Genomic DNA, 18,871 nt, shown 5'->3' with positions numbered 1-18,871 from the left:
CGTTTTGTAACTCAGGGGATCATTTTGTGCAATTTCATGGTTCATTAGTTAGTGAGGTGTGAAGCTTTTTCACGGGTGTGGAGCTTCTTGCTCTTTTAAACAAGTCCAAGGAGTTGCTCTAAGAGGCATAGTAAGTCGTCCCAAGATGGTTTTGTCTGAGTATGTATTTGAGCTCAGTTACACGTTTGCTCTTTATGATTCTGATAGCCTCTAGGGTGTTGGCTGTCATGAAGTGTGTGTTGTTAAGGTTGTAAATGGTTTTGTGGTGTTTGTACATTGAAGCAGTGGCTCATACATAAAATCTACAACTGCCTGTTTTCCAGCTTTTCCTCTACTTTGGTCAACAATTATGGAGCAAACTAGACAGGTGGAACTATAGTTCTAGAAGTGGATAGAATGTGCCTGACCTGCCCCCCTGGGGAGAAACAGGGATGGGGCAGAGTGGGACATCTCTCTGAGTCTCGTTTTCTAACACTGGTTTGTTGTTTTCTCCAGATGATCACAATATTAGGTTTTTTAAGATCAGTGATTGTTTTTATCTTCTACCAAACCTGATTCAAGGGACATCAAGTGTTCGCAATGGAGTAGGAGCAGATTAGAGAGCCTTGTAACTGTGTAACTTCTTATGTCTGCCTGTTACTTCCTCTGGAGCTAGTAGGTGATTAGATCGAGGCAGACTGTGTGTGAGGTTTCATGGTCCTTGTGCTTATGCAGCAGATTAAGAGTATCCTTGTTCATAGTCACTTGAATTTAAAATGAGTTGCTGTACATTTAGATATTCCTGTTGATCAGTGTTGGCTCTTCTTGGCAAGTAACTTCCCTTAGTTTTATTCATGGTGCCTTAGAAACAGACTTGACATTCTTTGGTGGTGGCACATGCCTTGAATCCCAGCACTGGGGAGGTAGAGGCAAGTAGATCTCTGGGTTTGAGAACGTCCTGGTCTATAGAGTGAGTTCTACTAAGATTGCCAAGGCTATACAGAGAAATCCTCTATCAGAAAACAAAAAGGGTTAAAAAAAAAAAAAAAAAAGGCATTAACTACATAAGAGGATTTTCTTTGTTGCCCTAAGTCTCAGGATGATTCTTAGGTAAAGCTGTAGGTAAATAAGGTCATATATAAAGGTGCTGCTTATATATAGAAGTGCTGGTCATATATAAAAGTTTAAATATCTAACAACCACAATATAGTAATCAGGTAGAAGGATATTCAGAGTTTGAGTCCTATCTGTTTGTTGGGCTTTTGACATTATATGTTTGGAAGGCATCACTTTGAGGCCCTTGCCTCTCCTCTCTGGGTCTAAACCTATTCGTTCTTTAATAGTCTAGTGGAAATTCTGCCTTTTGCATGTCTGCCCTTCCCAGGTCTGTAAAGCTCCTCACATATTGAACTGTACATAATTTTCAGTCCCTCATATGAGTACAGACTATGGCTATAATGCCATTGATAGAGACTCTGAATAATTCTGCTTTGAGGCTGTGTTGTTGTGATTTCACACCACACAGGAAAGGAGACATGATTTCTGGTTAACATTTGCTGTGACTCCCCAGCCTCTGTGCCTCTACACAGGGGCATCTGTTTATTTTTATTATTGTTTTATGCATATGAGTATTTTGACTGTATATCTGTATACTGTGTACATGCAGTGCCCTCAGAGGCCAGAACGGGGCATCAAATCCCCTAGAACTGGAGGTTGAGTTGGTTGTGAGCCACCATGCTGGGAACTGAACCTGGGTCCTATGCAAGAGCAGCCAGTGCTGTTAAATACTGAGCATCTCCTCCAGCCCAAGTCTCTCCAGTCCCGCCACATGAGCAAAAGTACTTCTCAAAAGAAACCAGGGGTGTGTGTGTGTGATGTATTTTTGCAGTGTATGTTTGTGTGTGAGGTGTGTATGTGTGTGATGTTTATGTTTGGAAAAATATGTTTGTTTACAGATACAGCTGAGGTTTATTAACCCACTGAAAAATTTAAGACGTCTGGGAATCAAGATGGTCACCGATATCTTTTTGGATTGGGAATCCTATCAGTTCAGAACAGAAGAGATTGATGCTGTATTTCATGGTACAGTTTGGCCCCAGGTAAACCAGAATCTCTACGTCCTGCCTGGCCCTTCTACTTCTCCCTTTATTTTTAATTTACCAGCGTAGTCTACTACCCAGACATCAGTGTTGTCTACTCTTTCTTACATCAAGACTCATTTCTGCAGGTTGTTAGAACACTAAGTTAGACCTAAAGTTCAAGAGTCAGTGGCATTTATACTGAAGGTTAACTTGAATATGACTGTGTGCTTTAAAGAAACATGACCTAACTGCCAGAGCCCCTCATGCCAGCAAGCGCAGGGGATGATGTGTGTTGTTTGTCCTGCATTTCTTTACTGATGTCTCTGCTTGTGACCAGTTGTCATGGTAACTAGTGTAGTTAACTAAGAAGGTGATAGGAGGAGCTTGATTTTGAGAATAGTTTCTAGCTGTTTAAATTCAGTCATTTTTGACCATTTGGAACCCCAAATAGCTGGTTCCAGTATAATGGAAACACTACATGCACCATGCCTGCCATTTTTCTGTTGCTGTCTGCCATTTTGCTGCTTCCCTACATCTGTCCTTTGTGTGCTCTGTGCCCTCTCTGTTCCTCTACATCTGTCCTTTATTCATGATCTCTGCCCTGATCTGTTTCACACACCACTGTGCCGTTTACCCCGCTTACCACTTGCTCTTGTTTCTTCAGTAAATCAGTAAATAGTAAATAAATTGCCTTTATTTGCTATCCTAGATCTGCAGGCTTGGATCTGAGAGTCAGTATTCGCCTACTCCTCTGTTGAAACTAATTAGCATCTGGAGCAGAAATTCAAGGTAAGACTTCTTCCATCCTTTCAAAAGGAACAGTGTTTTAGCCTAACAGTGAGTCACTCTGAAGTACAGACACAACAGATAAGAAGCAATTGAATAACATTGTGGAAAGATCTCGAAAGATGTATTTTTTTTTTAAGATTTATTTATTTTATATATGTGAGTACATTATACCTGTCTTCAGACACACCAGAAAAGAGTAGTGGATCCCATTACACACGGGTATGATCTACCATGTGGTTGCTGGGAATTGAACTCAGGACCTCTGGAAGAGTAATCAGTGCTTTAACCACTGAGCCATCTCTCCAGGCCCCAAAATACATAATTTTAAGAAAACTAATGGGCTTAAAAAATATGTATGATGTATCCCAAGAAAAATACTTATAAATATATTTGTCTGTGACTTTGAGATAAAAATAGATATCTAGGATGCATGAGAAACTTTAAAAAATAAGTACATGTTACATATTTATGAGGTATGTTACAATACATGAATACACTGTGTAGTGTAAAAATCAAGATGAACACATGTACTCAAATATTTTTTTCCTTCTAGTAAAAACATTCAGTATGCTTTCTTGCAGCCTTTTAGAAATCCACAGTACATGTAGCCTGTGTCACCCTACAGTGCAGTAGAGTCTCAGAGCTCAGTAGTACCTGCTGCCTAGTGCTTCTCTGCCCTTCCTTCTGCCCCTGCTTTCCTGGCCTCTCACTCTCAGCTTCTGCAGCACCAATTTCTAGAGTGTTCATAGAATGAGCTCTTAAGGAAAGCCAACTGTGGCCCGGGGTGATCCAAAGCTGGGAAAGGGAACTTCATATGTCCTCCAGAATATATGAATACTTCACAATAAAAAGTGGGGACGTAGGTAAACTTGCACCTTGTAATGTGGTATAAATGAAAATTATAGTATGTAAAGGCCAAAGCTGACACCTAGGCATGGCAGTCAATAGGCATGTTCCTCCAGTGTGTGTGTGGTCATTGATTCAGTCATTTGATCTGACCTGGCCAAGGAAGAAGTAGAGTGCAGATCATACAAGGGTAACATCATCACATAAATTCACAATGTTTTAGCGTACTTTCCTAAAAAATACTCATTTGTTCATTGATGGTTGAGTGTGCCTTTTTCCCTGTTCTTACTTGAAATGGAGAATCTAGAGCCTGGGAGTACTCTAGGCTTTCTAGACCACTGTCTCCTTGTAAAGCGCCTGTGTCAGGAAAAGCTTTGGTACTGACCTGGTACTACAGATCTACAATTTTGCCTTTGATTTTCACAGAATTGGGACCATATTGTATACCCAGTTTTTCATTTCTTTGTTTTGTTTTACATCATTTACCATTATGGTGTGAATGTTTTCTTGTTAGTAAGTAGACTTATTTTTGTCATCTGTTCTTACTAGTAGGAAAACCTGTTGTTACTAGGAGAAAGCCTCACTTTCCTTATCTCCCATTTGATAGGGGATTTTGTATCTTACTTATGAGCACTGAGAAGCAGTGTTTTATGTCTTGTTTGAGAAAGGGTTTATAGTGATGTATATAAACAAGCCACCAAGGCTTTAGTCCAGGAAGATAGTCCAGCACAGCCTGGCCTTTCTTTATTTGGTCCCTTATTCAAGGTGCACATCCACACTGGACATCATTTCATTGAGTCCTGAAATTTCTACCTCCCTTCCCTCTCCCCCCTTGAGAAAGTAGATGATGGGCTGGAGCACTTGCTGATCTTCTAGGAGACCTAAGTTTGCTAACAGATCCCTTTTCCTGTGCTATTACTCCATCTGCTTCCCTTTCATATGTAGTACCCACCTGAAAAATATCTCCAGGGGAGGTTGACTGATGTTAGAATTCCAGCGTCCACAGATGTGTGTGTGTGTGTGTGTGTGTGTGTATATCTGTATGAGAAAGAATTAGTGAATATGTATGTCAAAAACTACTTTATAAAAATGCCACTCTTGCCAGGCTGTGGTGGCTCACACTGTTGATCCCAGCACTCAGGACTCAGGAGGCAGAGGCAGGTGGATCTCTGAGTTGGAAGCCTGCCTGGTCTACCAAGCAAGTTCCAGGACAGCCAGGACTACACAGAGAAACCCTGTCTCAAAACTGCTCCCTCCGCCCCAATGTACTAGAAATGAGGATATATAGCTCAGTACTCTTAGCATGTGTGAGATTCCATCTCAGCCCTGCTGCTTCTTAACGACAGCTTGGTAGTGGCTATAGCATGTCTGCCCTTCTTTATCTGTAATGTGAAATAATGGTGCATCATAGAGATGTCATGAAGATTAAGTAAATAGATGCAAATCTAAGTAAGACAATATCTATAGAGTGTTTAGAATTAGCCATTGAGTTCTAGATTTTAAAGTAATTTCTCTTCATATACACGTACACTTCTTAGCATCAGTGTAGAAACTCTTATGGAATTTTTTAAATATAACATACTGAGAAATAAGGTGATTATTACAATATCTTTCTCCTTGCAGATATTTCCCTCTTCTGGCTAAACAGAAACCTGGGCACCCAGAATGTGACATCCTGACCAATGTCTTTGCAGTTCTCTCAGCAAAGAACCTGTCAGATGGCACAGCTAGCATTATAGTGGATATAGTCGATGATCTCCTCAACCTTCCAGATTTCGAGCCCACAGAAACAGTGCCGAGCTTGCCGGTAACTGGCTGTGTGTACACCGACGTAGCGGACAACACGGGTATGTGCAGTCCACAAAGCATGTGACTCATAGACATTGTAGGTAGCTGTTGCTCTCAGAAAAGAGTCAGTAGAATTTGACTTTAACACCTTGTATAGAAAAGTTTCTTTTTTCAGAGGTGTGTGTAATCTGAAATTCTTTGCATGTGTAGGAATGTAGATTACTCTCCAGCCAGGACGTCTCAGCTGTCCTCCAGGACACTGGGAAATGTTCTCCACTGTTAAATCTGAATCTTCCTATCACAGTAGCCCAACGGTTCCTGTACTGTAGTAAGGAATGCTTTCCATACCCTACAGGTCTGACATACATTTGTAATCTAGCTACTGGTATATCTCTTTTAAAGAAGGAAAGGGGGTTATTTACTGATTAAAGTTGAAATGTGGTTTTTTGGGAGGTGAAGGGTTGTATGTTTAATGTATGAGTTCTCTGCCTGTAAACCTGCATGCCACAAGAGGGCATTAGATATCCTAGATAGTCATGAGCCACCACATGGTTGCTGGGAATTGAACTCAGGACCTCTGGAAGAGCAGCCAGTGTTCTTAACCACTAAGTCATCTCTGCAGCCCCTGGGGTTGAAATATAAATGTTCATTAATAATTGAATACTTTATTTGTCATCAAGAAAATCTTATTGAATGAGGACGAGTTCATTGAGACATCACTATTTCAGAGCCTGTCACTGTAGGAGGGAGACTGATTCTGCCACATGTGCCTGCAATCCTTCAGTATCTCAGCAGAACCACGATCAGTGCAGAAAAGGTGAAGAAGAAAAAGAACAGGGCTCAAGTCAGTAAGGAGCTTGGCATCCTTTCCAAGTAAGTGGTGGATGTGTACGAAAGGTGAGATTAGCATAGATGGTTTAAAGTTTTAAACCTTTATCCAACTTTTCAGTTGACTTTTGAAAGAACTAGAAATAATGGGTCTTTATTAGTGTTTGTTGGATCCTGGGTCTAATCCCCAGCCCTAAACTCAGACAGAAGAAAGTGGGGTGGAGTGGGAGGGGCAGAAGGAGAGGGAGGAGTGGGTGGGCAAGAGTATAGCAATGCATGGAGCACACGCTGCATCTTCCAGGCCCCAATCAAACAAACAGTTGATTGTACCTCCTTTGCCTGTCTGCTTAATCAAAGTCTCAAGCTTTGTTAGATTACTAAAAACACTTGGAAGAACGAATTGCATGAAGAGTCCAGCCTGGTTTTTTAACACCTTTGGCAGTAGAATTAATAATATATAATCAGTTCCTGAAAGGGCAAAGTTAGTAAAGAAACTACTTTACCCTAAATTTTAATGTGAGATTTACTAAACTTACTGATGACTTTTTATTACTCTCAACAACATACAAATGATAAATTAGGATCTTCTAGAAACTAGAATGTTTCTGAGTCTCTCTAAGTGTTTGTGCTAAAGTTCATCCCGGGTGATATGGTAGTGGAAACATGACAGGCCATTGGGCTCAGAAAGGCCAGAGTCTCACCCACCAGCAGCTGCTTCCCAGCCACATCACAGCTGCTTCTCTGGTCTCTGTTACTCTCTAAGCAAAATGGGGCAGAGGAATCTCTCTATCATTGTGCTGTTAAAGGAACTGTATTGAAATATCATGTGCGAAACCTGTGGTAGTGCCTGAGATTATTTCCTTGTAAAATAAGAAAGCCTGAGTTGGCAGATGACAGCACTGATGTCAGGACCACTTATACACCCAGATACTACTGTCAGCATTATAACAGGAGCCAGGGTGAGAGCACCCGCGCGAGCACCTGTTGGTTTTCTGCAGTTTAGCTTGTGAGAAATTCTTCTTCCTGCACATCTTCCTAATGTATCTGTTTGTCCTCTTTAGGATAAGCAAGTTTATGAAAGACAGAGAGCAGTGTTCTCTCCTTATTACCCTCCTCCTTCCGTTCCTCCTCCGAGGCAATGTTTCTCAGGTACCATTCTGCAGATGCTTACTTTGTGTTCAGAGTGTGCTGTCCTTACTTGGGTAGGGAATTTTAAATCCTGTGAGTATTTGTTCCAGAAAACTTCAGGCTGTATAGAAGTAGAACATTTGCAATAGAGGGGGACATCATCACCTGCCCCTCAGTAAAACCGTCCCCTTCATTTAGCTTCTCATCCATTTCAGGATTTTCTCCCTCTTTTGAACAACAGTAGAACCCAGGAAGTGCATTCTATAGATCACAATGGAAAAATCGAGTCAGAAGTCTCCCCTTCAATAATCAAACACAAGTTTCTGGTCCCTAATTGACTCGAGTTAAGAACTCACCAGGCATCAGTAGTGAGCCAGACAGGTAGTCCTGCGGATCTCAGCCCACAGATCTGCAGACAGCCAGAAGGGCTTCATTCCCTCAGCGTGCTCTTGCCCTTAGCACCACGGGGATTAGATAACCTAAGACTTTAAAGGCACATGTATTCTTTATTTGAATTAAAGGAAGAAATTGTAACATTATAGATTCTGTGCTAAATTAAAATGCTAATTTTTTAAATACCATGAAATAATTTTTTCAATTCTTAATCATATCTATTTCCAATGCTGTCATAAAATACAAACTGAACTCAGTGTGATGGTGCACACCTGTAACCCCAGCACTTAGGAGACAGAAGATAAAGGATTGTTACAAGTATCAAAACCTGGTCTCAAAATATGTAAACATGCCTGCATGAGTGAGTGAGTGTGTGCATGTGTGTGTGAGGGGGCAGTTTTATGAGACCCTAAAATACAGTTTCTCTTGGTTCTCAGGATACAGAGCTTGACATCCTGGTGACAGTGCAGAACTTGTTACAGCACTGTCTGGATCCCACACACTTCCTCAGACCTCTCGCCAAACTCTTTTCAGTTATTAAAAACAAGTTGTCAAGACAGCTGCTCTGTACCGTTTTCCAGGTATATGATACACATTCTTTTTTTTTTCTTAATCCCAAATTGCTGTTTCTTTCCACCTCATAAATATTGGAGCCAGCCAGCCACCTTTGTTCCAGTGTGATGTCATATGAAGCTGAGTGGTCTCGGGCTGAGGAGAGCAGGAGAGTTACTATTTACCCATTAATAACTGCGCTGCTCACAGCCAGAAATGCTTCCTCCTAACACTCAAAAAATAAACATATTGTCCTTTCCTTTCAGAGCCTGTCTGATTTTGATAGTGGACTAAAATATATTACAGATATTGTAAAGGTAAGAAAAAAATCTTATTTCTCTTTGACTTCAGAAGTATTGGTTTATTAATATTGATATAATCCCTGCATTTATATGATTGTACCATCATTTCTTATAGCTTAATGCCTTTGATAAAAGACATCTCGATGACATCAACTTTGACGTTCGATTCTCAGCCTTCCAGACCATCACCTCCAACATAAAGACAATGCAGAAGGTGGATGCGGACTACCTCATCTCCGTGATGCACAACTGCTTCTATAACATGGAGGTGGGTGGGGTCACGGCAGACACCTGGGCTGTTTGATAGTACACTACCAAGTACAGTGACTTAATTCCTAAGTTTGGTTTTGGAAGGAAAACAAGAAGTTTTTAGGATAAAATTTCTTTTAAATGCAGACTTTTTTGTTTTGTGAACTACTAGTGTTTCTCTCATGATTTAAGAGACTGAAAAATGTTAATAAATACATGGAACCACTTCAAAAAAAAAAACCAGGGATGCCTGGCCTGGGTGTGGTGACATGCTTCTGTAACTCACCACTGAGAGTCGGGACAAAAGGATGGTGGGTTTGATGCCAGCCTGTTCTACAGAGCAAAACCCTGTCCTTTTTTGGTTTGTTTGGTGAGGGTGTTTATAGACTAGGTCTCAATGTGGAGTCCTGTCTGGCCTGAAACTCTATATAGACCAGACTGACCTCAGAGTCACAGATCTTCCTGCCTCCAACTCTTCAGCGCTGTAGGGAGAGAAGCAGATAATGCTTGCATGGCCTTCTCACTATCCTGAAACCCATTGAGGACCAGCACGGAGGCTCATCAGGAAAGGCACTTGCCAGTCAAGACTGGCCTGAGCTCAATCCCCAGGACACAAGGAAAAAGCCAGATATGGAAGCACACGTCTGTAATGCCTCAAGATGGGAGAGGGAGACTGAAGAATCCTCCAATCTGGGAAGCTGGCTAACCTGAAGTACTCACCGCAGCAGAAATGCTGCCTTGCCAATTCACTACATTCTTTTTTTTTTTTAAAGATTGATTTATTTATTTTATGTATATGAGTACACTGTAGCTGTAGAGATGGTTGTGAGCCTTCATCTGGTTGTTGGGAATTGAAATTTTAGGACCTCTGCTCCCCCTGGTCAGCCCTGCTCTCTCAGTCCCTGCTCACTCTGGCCTACAGATTTATTTATTATTATACATAAGTACACTGTAGGTGTCTTTAGACACTCCAGAAGAGGGTGTCAGATCTCATTATGGGTGGTTGTGAGCCACCATGTGGTTGCTGGGATTTGAACTCAGGACCTTCAGAAGAGCAGTCAGTGCTCTTAACTGCTGAGCCATATCACCAGCCCAACTCACTACATTCTAAAAGTGAGGGCAAAGGGGCCTTTAATCCAAGTTACACAGGGCAAATGTTCCTCTTTCTGCCATTTCTTCACGACCACCTGATAATCAAAAACTAGCTACAGTAAACCTTTTATTCTACATGCTCAGGGACGTAAAGCTGGTGTAAAAGTATGCATGGCAGTACTTCATGAAATGAAGAACACGTCTCAGTATGTGTTTTCCAGAATCCCGTGTTGTGGTCATCACATCCTCCATCTGCCTCTCCCTAAAGCAGGAGGCACTCACAGGCGTTTCTTAGTAGGGTTTGGCATGGTAGCTCTGACAGGGTGTCTGGGAGAATAACACTCTGTGGTATTACTAAGCAAAAGTCAGCAGTAGAAAGACTTGGGTTTTTTTTCTTTTTCAGATAGGAGACATGTCTTTAAGTGACAATGCCAGCATATGCTTGACAAGCATCATCAAAAGGCTAGCTGCTTTGAATGTCACAGAGAAAGAGTATAAGGAGATCATTCACCGCACACTCCTGGAGAAACTGAGGAAGGGACTGAAGAGCCAGACAGAGGTATTATTGTAACTGTGGCTTCTCATTACTGCTGTCTGCAGGTGTTCTCCCTCTTCTGCTGCTGAAAAGCAGTCGGGTTTAGCATGAATATTTAAAATAGTTGCCAATTGTCAACAAACTTTCTGAGGGAAGGTTTTTATTTTACAGTTTTTTTTTCTTTTCTTACAATGGAAGAAATGGTTTACTTAAAATATGAATAGCTTTCTCATCCACCTTATGCTATCTAGAAAACGGATAACTCTTTTAAAATACTTACGTTTTGGGTTTTTTTTTTCTTCAATGTGATATTTGCAGAGTGTTCAGCATGACTATACCCTGATCCTTTCCTGTTTGATTCAAACTTTTCCAAATCAACTGGAATTTAAGGACTTGGTGCAGCTCACTCATTACCATGACCCGGAAATGGACTTCTTTGAGAACATGAAGCACATTCAGGTAGATGCAGTTGCTCCCTCCTGCCTTCAGAATAACATCTCACACAATTGTGCCTCCTTGGAAAGATGGACCTTCATGTTCCAAGAAGGTTTCGGGGTTCCTCTCCCTGGTCTGCATGACGAGCAGACAGATTTGCCTATAAGGTGATCGTCTCCTGGGGGGCTCTCATTTCTTAGTGGCATCACCAAACACAAATCATAATAGTGTCAGCTTTCTTCAGTTTTTCTAAGGGAATTCAGGCCCATTGTTAAAGTGTTATCTATGGATTGTGTATGTGAGAGCAAGTCAAGACCCAGGTATCTGCTCTCGTAGTACATGGCCATGCTCTTCAGATCCCTGCCTTTAAACTTTTCATGGAAAAAGCACTTGGGGCAGAGTCAGGGGTGGCTTTAGGAGAGAGTATGCAGTAACCACTGCATATTTTATCTAACTTTCTAGATCCACAGGAGAGCAAGAGCCTTGAAGAAATTGGCTAAGCAGCTCCTGGAAGGCCAGGTTATGCTGTCTTCTAAATCTCTTCAGAATTACATCATGCCTTATGCCATGGCTCCAATTCTTGATGAGAAAATGCTCAAGGTAAGATACTAGTATAAGAAGCATGAGCATTGGTAATCAGATTAAATGGTTTCTGGCTTTTTGAGAAAGGGTCTCAACCCAAGTTGACCTTCACTGACCTCGAAACTCTCCCGTCAGCTCCCCAGCTGCTGGCCTTACAGCGGGCATGTTTCCATTTGTTTGGTTTGTTTGGAGATGAGTCTCACTCTATCCCAGGCTGCCCTAGAACTCACTGTGTAGTGGTACAGGCTGGTCTCAAACTCCCAGTGGTCCTGTTGCTTCAGACTCCAAGTACTGGGACTGTAGGTGTGAGCCTCCAAGGCAAGGGAGGTTCTTCTTCCTTCTCTCCTTATTCTTAAGGAGGGTGGGGGTGATTTATTGTGTTACCAAGTCTGGCCTTGAACTTAAAGCCCTCTTCCCTCCCTAGTTGCAGGACTATGGTCCTGTGCCACCAAACCGAGCCTTAAAAGGTTGTGTCTTTAAATTCCAACTTTAAAAGTCAGTAAGCACAACCAATCAAGAGTCTAAAGGCAAAAAATAAAATAAAAATAAAATAAAATAAAATGAGCCTAAAGGCATTGAAGTACAAATGAAGTGCAGCTGGGTGGGATCTACCTAGGCTTCTTCAGTGTGGCTGTAGCATCTTTTAACCTTTATCTTTGAACCCACTTGTGACTGGTAGGTTGTATTTCCCAGGGCCCTGCTTTATGTCCAGCCTGACAGCCCATTCCTGGGAACTGGTTCTAGACAATTAGCACCTGACATGTTTATTAATAAGGTTAGGTTGAGATCTACAGTCTCATCCTTATTTCCTTTTTCCTTCTTACTCCTTCTGTTGCTTTGTCCTGACATTTGTAATTTTTTTTCCTCTGTTACCTTATTGGTTACAGAAGTATTTTTATCACTTGCCTCTATATTAATTTTAAATTAATACATTAAATATTCTTACTGCTTTATAAATAGTTGTCTTGTTTTTAAAAAAAGTCAGATAAGGAGAAAGGCTTCTGCATTTGCTCACGTGCTTGTGATTGCTGTATTCTTCATGCTACTGTGTCTATTCTCGTGTCTATCCCCTGGCGTCTTTTCCGCTCTGGCGATGAGGTATAAGTATCCCCATCCTTGGCTGGGCTTTGGTGGCCCTTTTCCCTTGCTCAGGTATGCTGGTGAGTGCTATGTTTAAACCCAACCTTCCCTCAAGCAGCTAGCTCTCTTCTCTCTGTGCACTGCAGCTACCGTGCCCAGCCTCTGTCTCCGTAACTCTGACACCATTAGGCTCTTTGGGGTTCTTCTCCTGCACTGGAACCCCACAATTCTCTTTGTATAGTAAATTCAGGTCATGGCACTACTCCCTACCCTTCCTCTGTGGGAGCACTGTTCTATCTTGCTATAATTGACATCCAGAGTCTGACAACTGGATTCACATGTTTGTCCACTTTCGTAGTTTAAGGTTTGAAGGGGCTAGCAGTGTAGCCATGTAGCAGTGTGGTTTTGTCACAACCGTTTTTTCCCCCATTCACTGCCAATAGTCTTGAGCCCATCTGGAAGATGTGGGCAGCAAAGAATGCAGAGTACATTAATAGTCTTTAAGTTGATACCATCCTTTTCTGGGGTTGAGGTAAGAAAAGAAGTAAGAACAATTTATTTGACAAACATGCAGTGTCTGAGTTAGTATGTTGTAACAGTGGTTGGTAAACTTATTTGTGAAAGAACAAGGGGGATAATAATTCCTCCAGTAATTGCTAATGGCCTCCTGTCCTATGGTGTGTACCGAACTAACCTGTGTTTTCTTAGCACTCACGTGTCCATTGAAGTTCTTGGTTTATTTCCCAGCATGAAAACGTAACCAATGCCGCCACGGAGGTCATTGGGGCCATCTGCAGATACCTGTCCTGGCCAGCATATGTCTATTACTTGAAGCATTTCATCCATGTCTTACAATCAGGCCAAATCAACCAGAAACTGGCTGTCAGGTATAGTCAATTTCTTTGTCTTTAAAATGTAACCTAAACTCTGATTCCTGAATGGGTCTCTCTGGGATCTCTACTTATACTCACTCTGTGAATGTGATTGTAGTCAATGATGCTCATTACAGTCACGTGGTAAACAGAGTTATACTGTTGCTGTCCCTGAGTCCCCCTCTCCCTGACCATAGATGATATAGCTAATCAGACGCCATTTCTGTATCTTTCTTGACAGTTTGCTGGTGATCGTGTTGGAAGCATTCCATTTTGACTACAAAACTCTTGAAGAACAGATGGAAAATGTTAAGAATGAAGAAAGTATGTTTTGAAACTTTCTTAAACTAGATTCTCGTTTTATTCCTCGATAATTTATGATAATTAAAGATGGCAAAATATACTGCTTTTTCTTCATTTTGTAGTAAGGACCAGTTACTGAGTCAGGAAGAAACTGAAATAAGTAGCCTATTCCTTTAAAATCTTGTTTACCTGTACAGAAGACATATCTAAAGTATATAATGTAAACATCAGAGCTGCTGTCTATTTACCTAGAGATCTGTCTCCCCTAATGTGTGGCAATCTATCTATGAGTGCCAACAGTGAGATCCTGGGCCCGGATAGACAGAACACTACTTCTCTGCCTCAGGATTAATCATCCACTTACCACCATCAGGCCACAAAGGACAGCTCTTGTCCCATGTGCGTCCTTCCCAGCAACCTGTGCTGTGCTGTCATGCCAGAGTGTGAGGAGCAGCACCACAGAGTGCCATCACAGGGAGGCACAGCCAAGACCCTGACCTGCTCGTTAGCCTCTCCCCACCGTAGCCTGAATCAGCACTGGACCAGCCCAGGGTACAGGGAGCTTCACAGTCCAGGCTGAGGGGGAAGAACATCTTTGACTACAGTCCTAGGATGCTGAGCCAGGGAGTTTTGTTTTCTACTTCTTAGTCCCATATGTTAAAAATGCTCAACAACAATGAAGTGGGAAATGGACTCAGTGTTTTGAGCAGAGGCGCAATGTCTCATCATCCTGATAAGAACTTTTTCAGGAATCCTATTTGTTCCCTGGGTTTTCTTGGATAGAAGAGATGTGGGTTTAGTTTCATAGCCATAAATGACAAAAAGAATGGGGCTAGGCCACATACTTTTATAACTGCCCGTTTCCTGTCTCTCTCCATCATTAGACTCTCAACCCTGAGGAAGTAACCCACAGTCCTTTTACTCCCGCTGCTTCCTCCACTGTTGTCAGACCTGCTTGTAACCAGTGGTCTATAGATAGTGATAGAGAAGGCAGCCTATCACAGCTGCATGACTTCATCGTCACCTCTTCCTCTTTGATCTCTTCTTCATATTGAGCCAGGATCTGGCTATGTGGCTCAGGCTAGCCCCTGACTTTTCATCTTTCTTTCTCAGACTCTTGAGTGCACTGTTCAGGCTAAGATAAGATTACAGGTACAGGGCTGGAGAGGTGGCTCAGCGGTTAAAAGCACTGACTGCTGTCCCAGAGGTCCTGAGTTCAATTTCTAGCAACCACCTGGTGGCTCACAACCATCTGTAATGGGATCTGATACCCTCTTCTTGTGTGTCTGAAAAGACAGCTAAAGTGTACTCATGTATATTAAATAAATATTAAAAAATGTTTAAAAAAAGAGATTACAGGTACAAACCCCATGCCCAGCTGTGATCTTTCTTTAATTCAAAGTGACTTTTGTTACAGAAACAGTTGAGATGGCTGAGTTACTGGAGCATGAAGCCATGGAAGTGGAGGACATGGACGAGGAGGGGAAGGAACAAGCCTCTGAGAGATTGTCAGACAGCAAGGAGCCACTGGAAGCCCCTGAGGCCGCTGCTTCTGAGGGGACAGCAGCTAAGGAGCAAGAGTGCATTTCCAAGTCTGTCTCTTTTCTTCCTCGGAATAAGGAGGAGTTAGAAAGAACAATTCAAACCATCCAGGGAGCCATAACTGGCGACATCCTCCCCAGGCTGCATAAGTGCCTCGCGTCTGCGGTAAGAATTGGGGCTGGCAGGTTTGTCTGAGCCCAGGTGCTGCTGAGCCTATCACATGGGGTGGGCTCCTTCTTGGGCTTACTGATTGATGTAAGTTTGTATGTTTCCCTTCACCTCAACATTTCGTAGTTTCTTCTCCCAGGAACCTGAGGCATCTCCTGCAGTAACCATTACACTGCTTTTTCTCTCTCCAAATGAGAGGATGAGTTTTCCAAGAACAAGCTAATGAAACATCAGAATCTATTTTCCCTTTCTGTTTTTTGGCTTCTTCTGTACTATTTAAATATCAACTTAGGTAGACACGGTGCTCTGACAGAGAAATGCATCCCTCTTCTGCTTGACAGGGACAACATGGAACAGTTTGTTCTCATTACCTTTCTTTTGAGTCTGTTTTTCATAGCCTTTCCTTCTTGGTATAAAACATAGGCCTACAAAGTAACTCATGCATTGTAACTATGTTATTGCTTTGAGTGTGTGTGTGTGTGTTGTAATATGCACGTTAATATCTAATATGTATATTAGCTGTTATCTATATATCTACAACCTAATACATACTAGAACACACAGCCATTGTTTTGCATTGCAGTAGCAGAGTTAACTAGCTTTAACTGAGATAAGCCAAGTAAGAGCCCTTGCCGTGCAAGCATGGAGACTTGAATTTAACCCCCCAGCATCCACATACAGACCTGGGAATAGATGCGCCACATGTCTGTTACACCAGTGCTGTGAGGACAGGACGGTGGGCATGGCAGATAAAAGAAGATGGCTGAGGTTTGGAACAGGACATCCGACTTCCAACTCTGGCCCCCAGTTGTGTACACACACACACCACAAGAAAGTAAACTAGCAATGGGCTTAAAATAGAAAATATGTCTTTCAGATATGAAGTTAGGGGTCCAGAAAGATGGGTGTAGCAAGCCCCGAGACCTGGACAACAGTCAAATGTAGGGTACAGTGTTGGCCATCTTTGTGGTCCATATTGTTTGAACTCCTCCTAAACTTTTCTTGTAGACCAAAAGAGAAGAAGAACACAAGCTGGTCAAGTCAAAGGCCGTGAATGACGAGGAGGTGGTCCGAGTGCCCCTGGCTTTCGCCATGGTTAAGCTGATGCGGTCCCTTCCACGGGAAGTTATGGAGGCAAATCTGCCCAGGTATATCATATGACAAACGAGAGAAGTTCAGAGAAACCTGAACTTTACTCCTTTTCCTCCTGGCTTATAAGTTTCTTTTGTCAGGAAGAGAAATACTGCACTGATTGGCTGTAATTCTAAATCCTGACTAGGGATTCTGGTTATGAGTAATTAAGAGACAAAAAGATGGGCATATCTTTGTTTCTGTGACATGGTTAGTTATTTTTCAACTTTGTATTTTCTAGTATTTTGCTGAAAGTGTGTGTCCTCCTCAAGAACAGAGCACAGGAAATCAGAGACATTGCACGCAGCACTCTCTCCAAAATAATTGAAGATCTGGGTGTGCATTTTCTGCAGTATGTCCTGAAAGAATTACAGACGACCCTTGTCCGAGGGTATCAGGTAATTCAGATTGAACATTACAAGTCACAGTACTTTGGGTCTGTCTTCAGGAAAGCTGGTGGAGTGAGCAGGCAACAGCATTCAAGGTTCCAGTCATAGCCAAGTGTGGGGACTTGCTCGGTCTCTAATCCCAGCATTGGGATGTTGAAAAAGAGTATCAGGAAATCAATGACAGTCAGGGCTACATGAGACCCCGTCTCAAATAGCCACAACCAAAAGTTCCTAGTCAGTATCCATCAGTTCAAAAGATCTTAGCTATGGCTTCTCCTCTGCTTGGGGCTGCATAGCTTTTTTTCACCTTGTATATCATGGACTCTAGATCTTAATGAAAATTTATTGTCATGTTTACTTGAAAGTATTGCCAACTGAGTGAATACAAAAGATATGAATGAATATGTATTTATGTGTTGAAGATTTTAAACTTGGTATACTGTATAAAATTAGTAAGGCCATCAGGCAATGTGAAACACTGAGCAGTCACATGGTGGTCTAACCTTGGTACAGCTCCAAGTATAGGCCTGGACAACAGCATGCAGATGTTAGAAGGGTACAAACTAGAACCCACCACAGTTGCCTATAGAGCCTGCATTTACTATGATCCTATGGTCAAGTGTGGGAACCTTTATGACTTGTTCAAGTACTCTTCCAAGAGTTCTGTAGTTAACATTCCTTGCATGTCTTAACTCACTGATGTGTAAGGAACCTGTTCTTACTAATTCCAGTATCCTTTCTTTATGTGGTTGTTTTGCTAACATGCTCTAGAGATCAGCATATATACTTATGCTAACAGTGTATGAGGATCAGGATTTTAGCACGTGAAGTAAAATGTGGAAACTTAACCACTATGTAGGTCTCTTCCCCTCCCCTGCTCTGTGGCCTTTGCTTCTGTCTTTGAGGATTGGGAACTTCCTGTGGTAATATGGTAACTGCTTTTAGTGGTCAAATACATATGGAGAAAGTCAAATAAGGAAAGTGGTCCTGCTCTGGATAGTTCCATTGCTGCTCTTCCCTCCCCTCTGTGCTGCTAGGCTTGTCTGCTACTGCTCCCTGAGATCTGAGGAGCGTATACTATCATGGGGCTGGTGGCACAGTGCCCTTCTGGGAGGCCTTTCTCCTCACCTTTATTCTTGAAAAGGCTATCACTGCTAAATATGGAATTCTACCTCGACAAGAATTTGTTTTTAAAACTGTATTACCCTTTGGGGTGAGCTATTCAGTTTGATTCCCTTCTAAGTCACACAGTTTTTCCTGGCTGCTTTAATGACGTGATTGGCTTCTCAACAGGTTTTACTTGAGTGTCTACATGTCTTTCCTTCATAAATCACTGTAGCACCTAAGCCATTGGATTTCTGAACACTGTATTTTGTACAAAGCTGTCCTTCTGTCAAAGGTCCTTAAAAGCGACATGTGAGAATGTGTCTCAAAGCTGCTCTGAGCAGTAACTAACCCTGAATAGCTTTAGGTCAGCACTTCTGACTGTGCGTGTCCTCCTAGGTCCATGTGCTCACTTTCACTGTGTACACATTGCTGCAAGGCCTCTCCAGCAAGCTGCAAGTCGGAGATTTAGATTCTTGTCTTCACATAATGACTGAGGTAAGATTTACAGAATGCAATTCTGCTTTCCCTAGATGGGCCATGGTCATTTTAGAAGTTCACAAATATTAAAAATAGACGATAGAAATGAAAATAGAGTGTAAGGTTTCACTCAGTGGTGGTGGGTGCTTAGAGTGTAGCAGATGCTCCCTGGATTTAATTCTCTCTCTTTCTCTCTCTCTCTCTCTCTCTCTCTCTCTCTCTC

General features: G+C 42.1%; 1 protein-coding gene across 1 annotated transcript in view; it reads left to right on the top strand.

Moving 5' to 3' along the window:
* Utp20 (UTP20 small subunit processome component) overlaps window positions 1-18,871 on the top strand; it is an 84,435-nt gene that overhangs the window by 45,337 nt on the left and 20,227 nt on the right. Inside the window, exons 28-44 of the mRNA XM_031350413.1 lie at window positions 1,935-2,078; window positions 2,770-2,849; window positions 5,319-5,542; window positions 6,212-6,356; window positions 7,373-7,460; window positions 8,270-8,413; window positions 8,651-8,701; window positions 8,802-8,954; window positions 10,431-10,586; window positions 10,881-11,021; window positions 11,460-11,597; window positions 13,407-13,546; window positions 13,773-13,855; window positions 15,252-15,541; window positions 16,553-16,692; window positions 16,917-17,073; window positions 18,568-18,666. Coding sequence (XP_031206273.1) covers window positions 1,935-2,078; window positions 2,770-2,849; window positions 5,319-5,542; window positions 6,212-6,356; window positions 7,373-7,460; window positions 8,270-8,413; window positions 8,651-8,701; window positions 8,802-8,954; window positions 10,431-10,586; window positions 10,881-11,021; window positions 11,460-11,597; window positions 13,407-13,546; window positions 13,773-13,855; window positions 15,252-15,541; window positions 16,553-16,692; window positions 16,917-17,073; window positions 18,568-18,666 — 2,373 coding nt within the window. The remainder of the gene's footprint in view (window positions 1-1,934; window positions 2,079-2,769; window positions 2,850-5,318; window positions 5,543-6,211; window positions 6,357-7,372; window positions 7,461-8,269; window positions 8,414-8,650; window positions 8,702-8,801; window positions 8,955-10,430; window positions 10,587-10,880; window positions 11,022-11,459; window positions 11,598-13,406; window positions 13,547-13,772; window positions 13,856-15,251; window positions 15,542-16,552; window positions 16,693-16,916; window positions 17,074-18,567; window positions 18,667-18,871) is intronic.

Source organism: Mastomys coucha, unplaced genomic scaffold (genome assembly GCF_008632895.1).
Source record: "Mastomys coucha isolate ucsf_1 unplaced genomic scaffold, UCSF_Mcou_1 pScaffold4, whole genome shotgun sequence".
NCBI classification, from domain to species: domain Eukaryota; kingdom Metazoa; phylum Chordata; class Mammalia; order Rodentia; family Muridae; genus Mastomys; species Mastomys coucha.
This window is presented reverse-complemented; position numbering and strand designations above follow the sequence as displayed.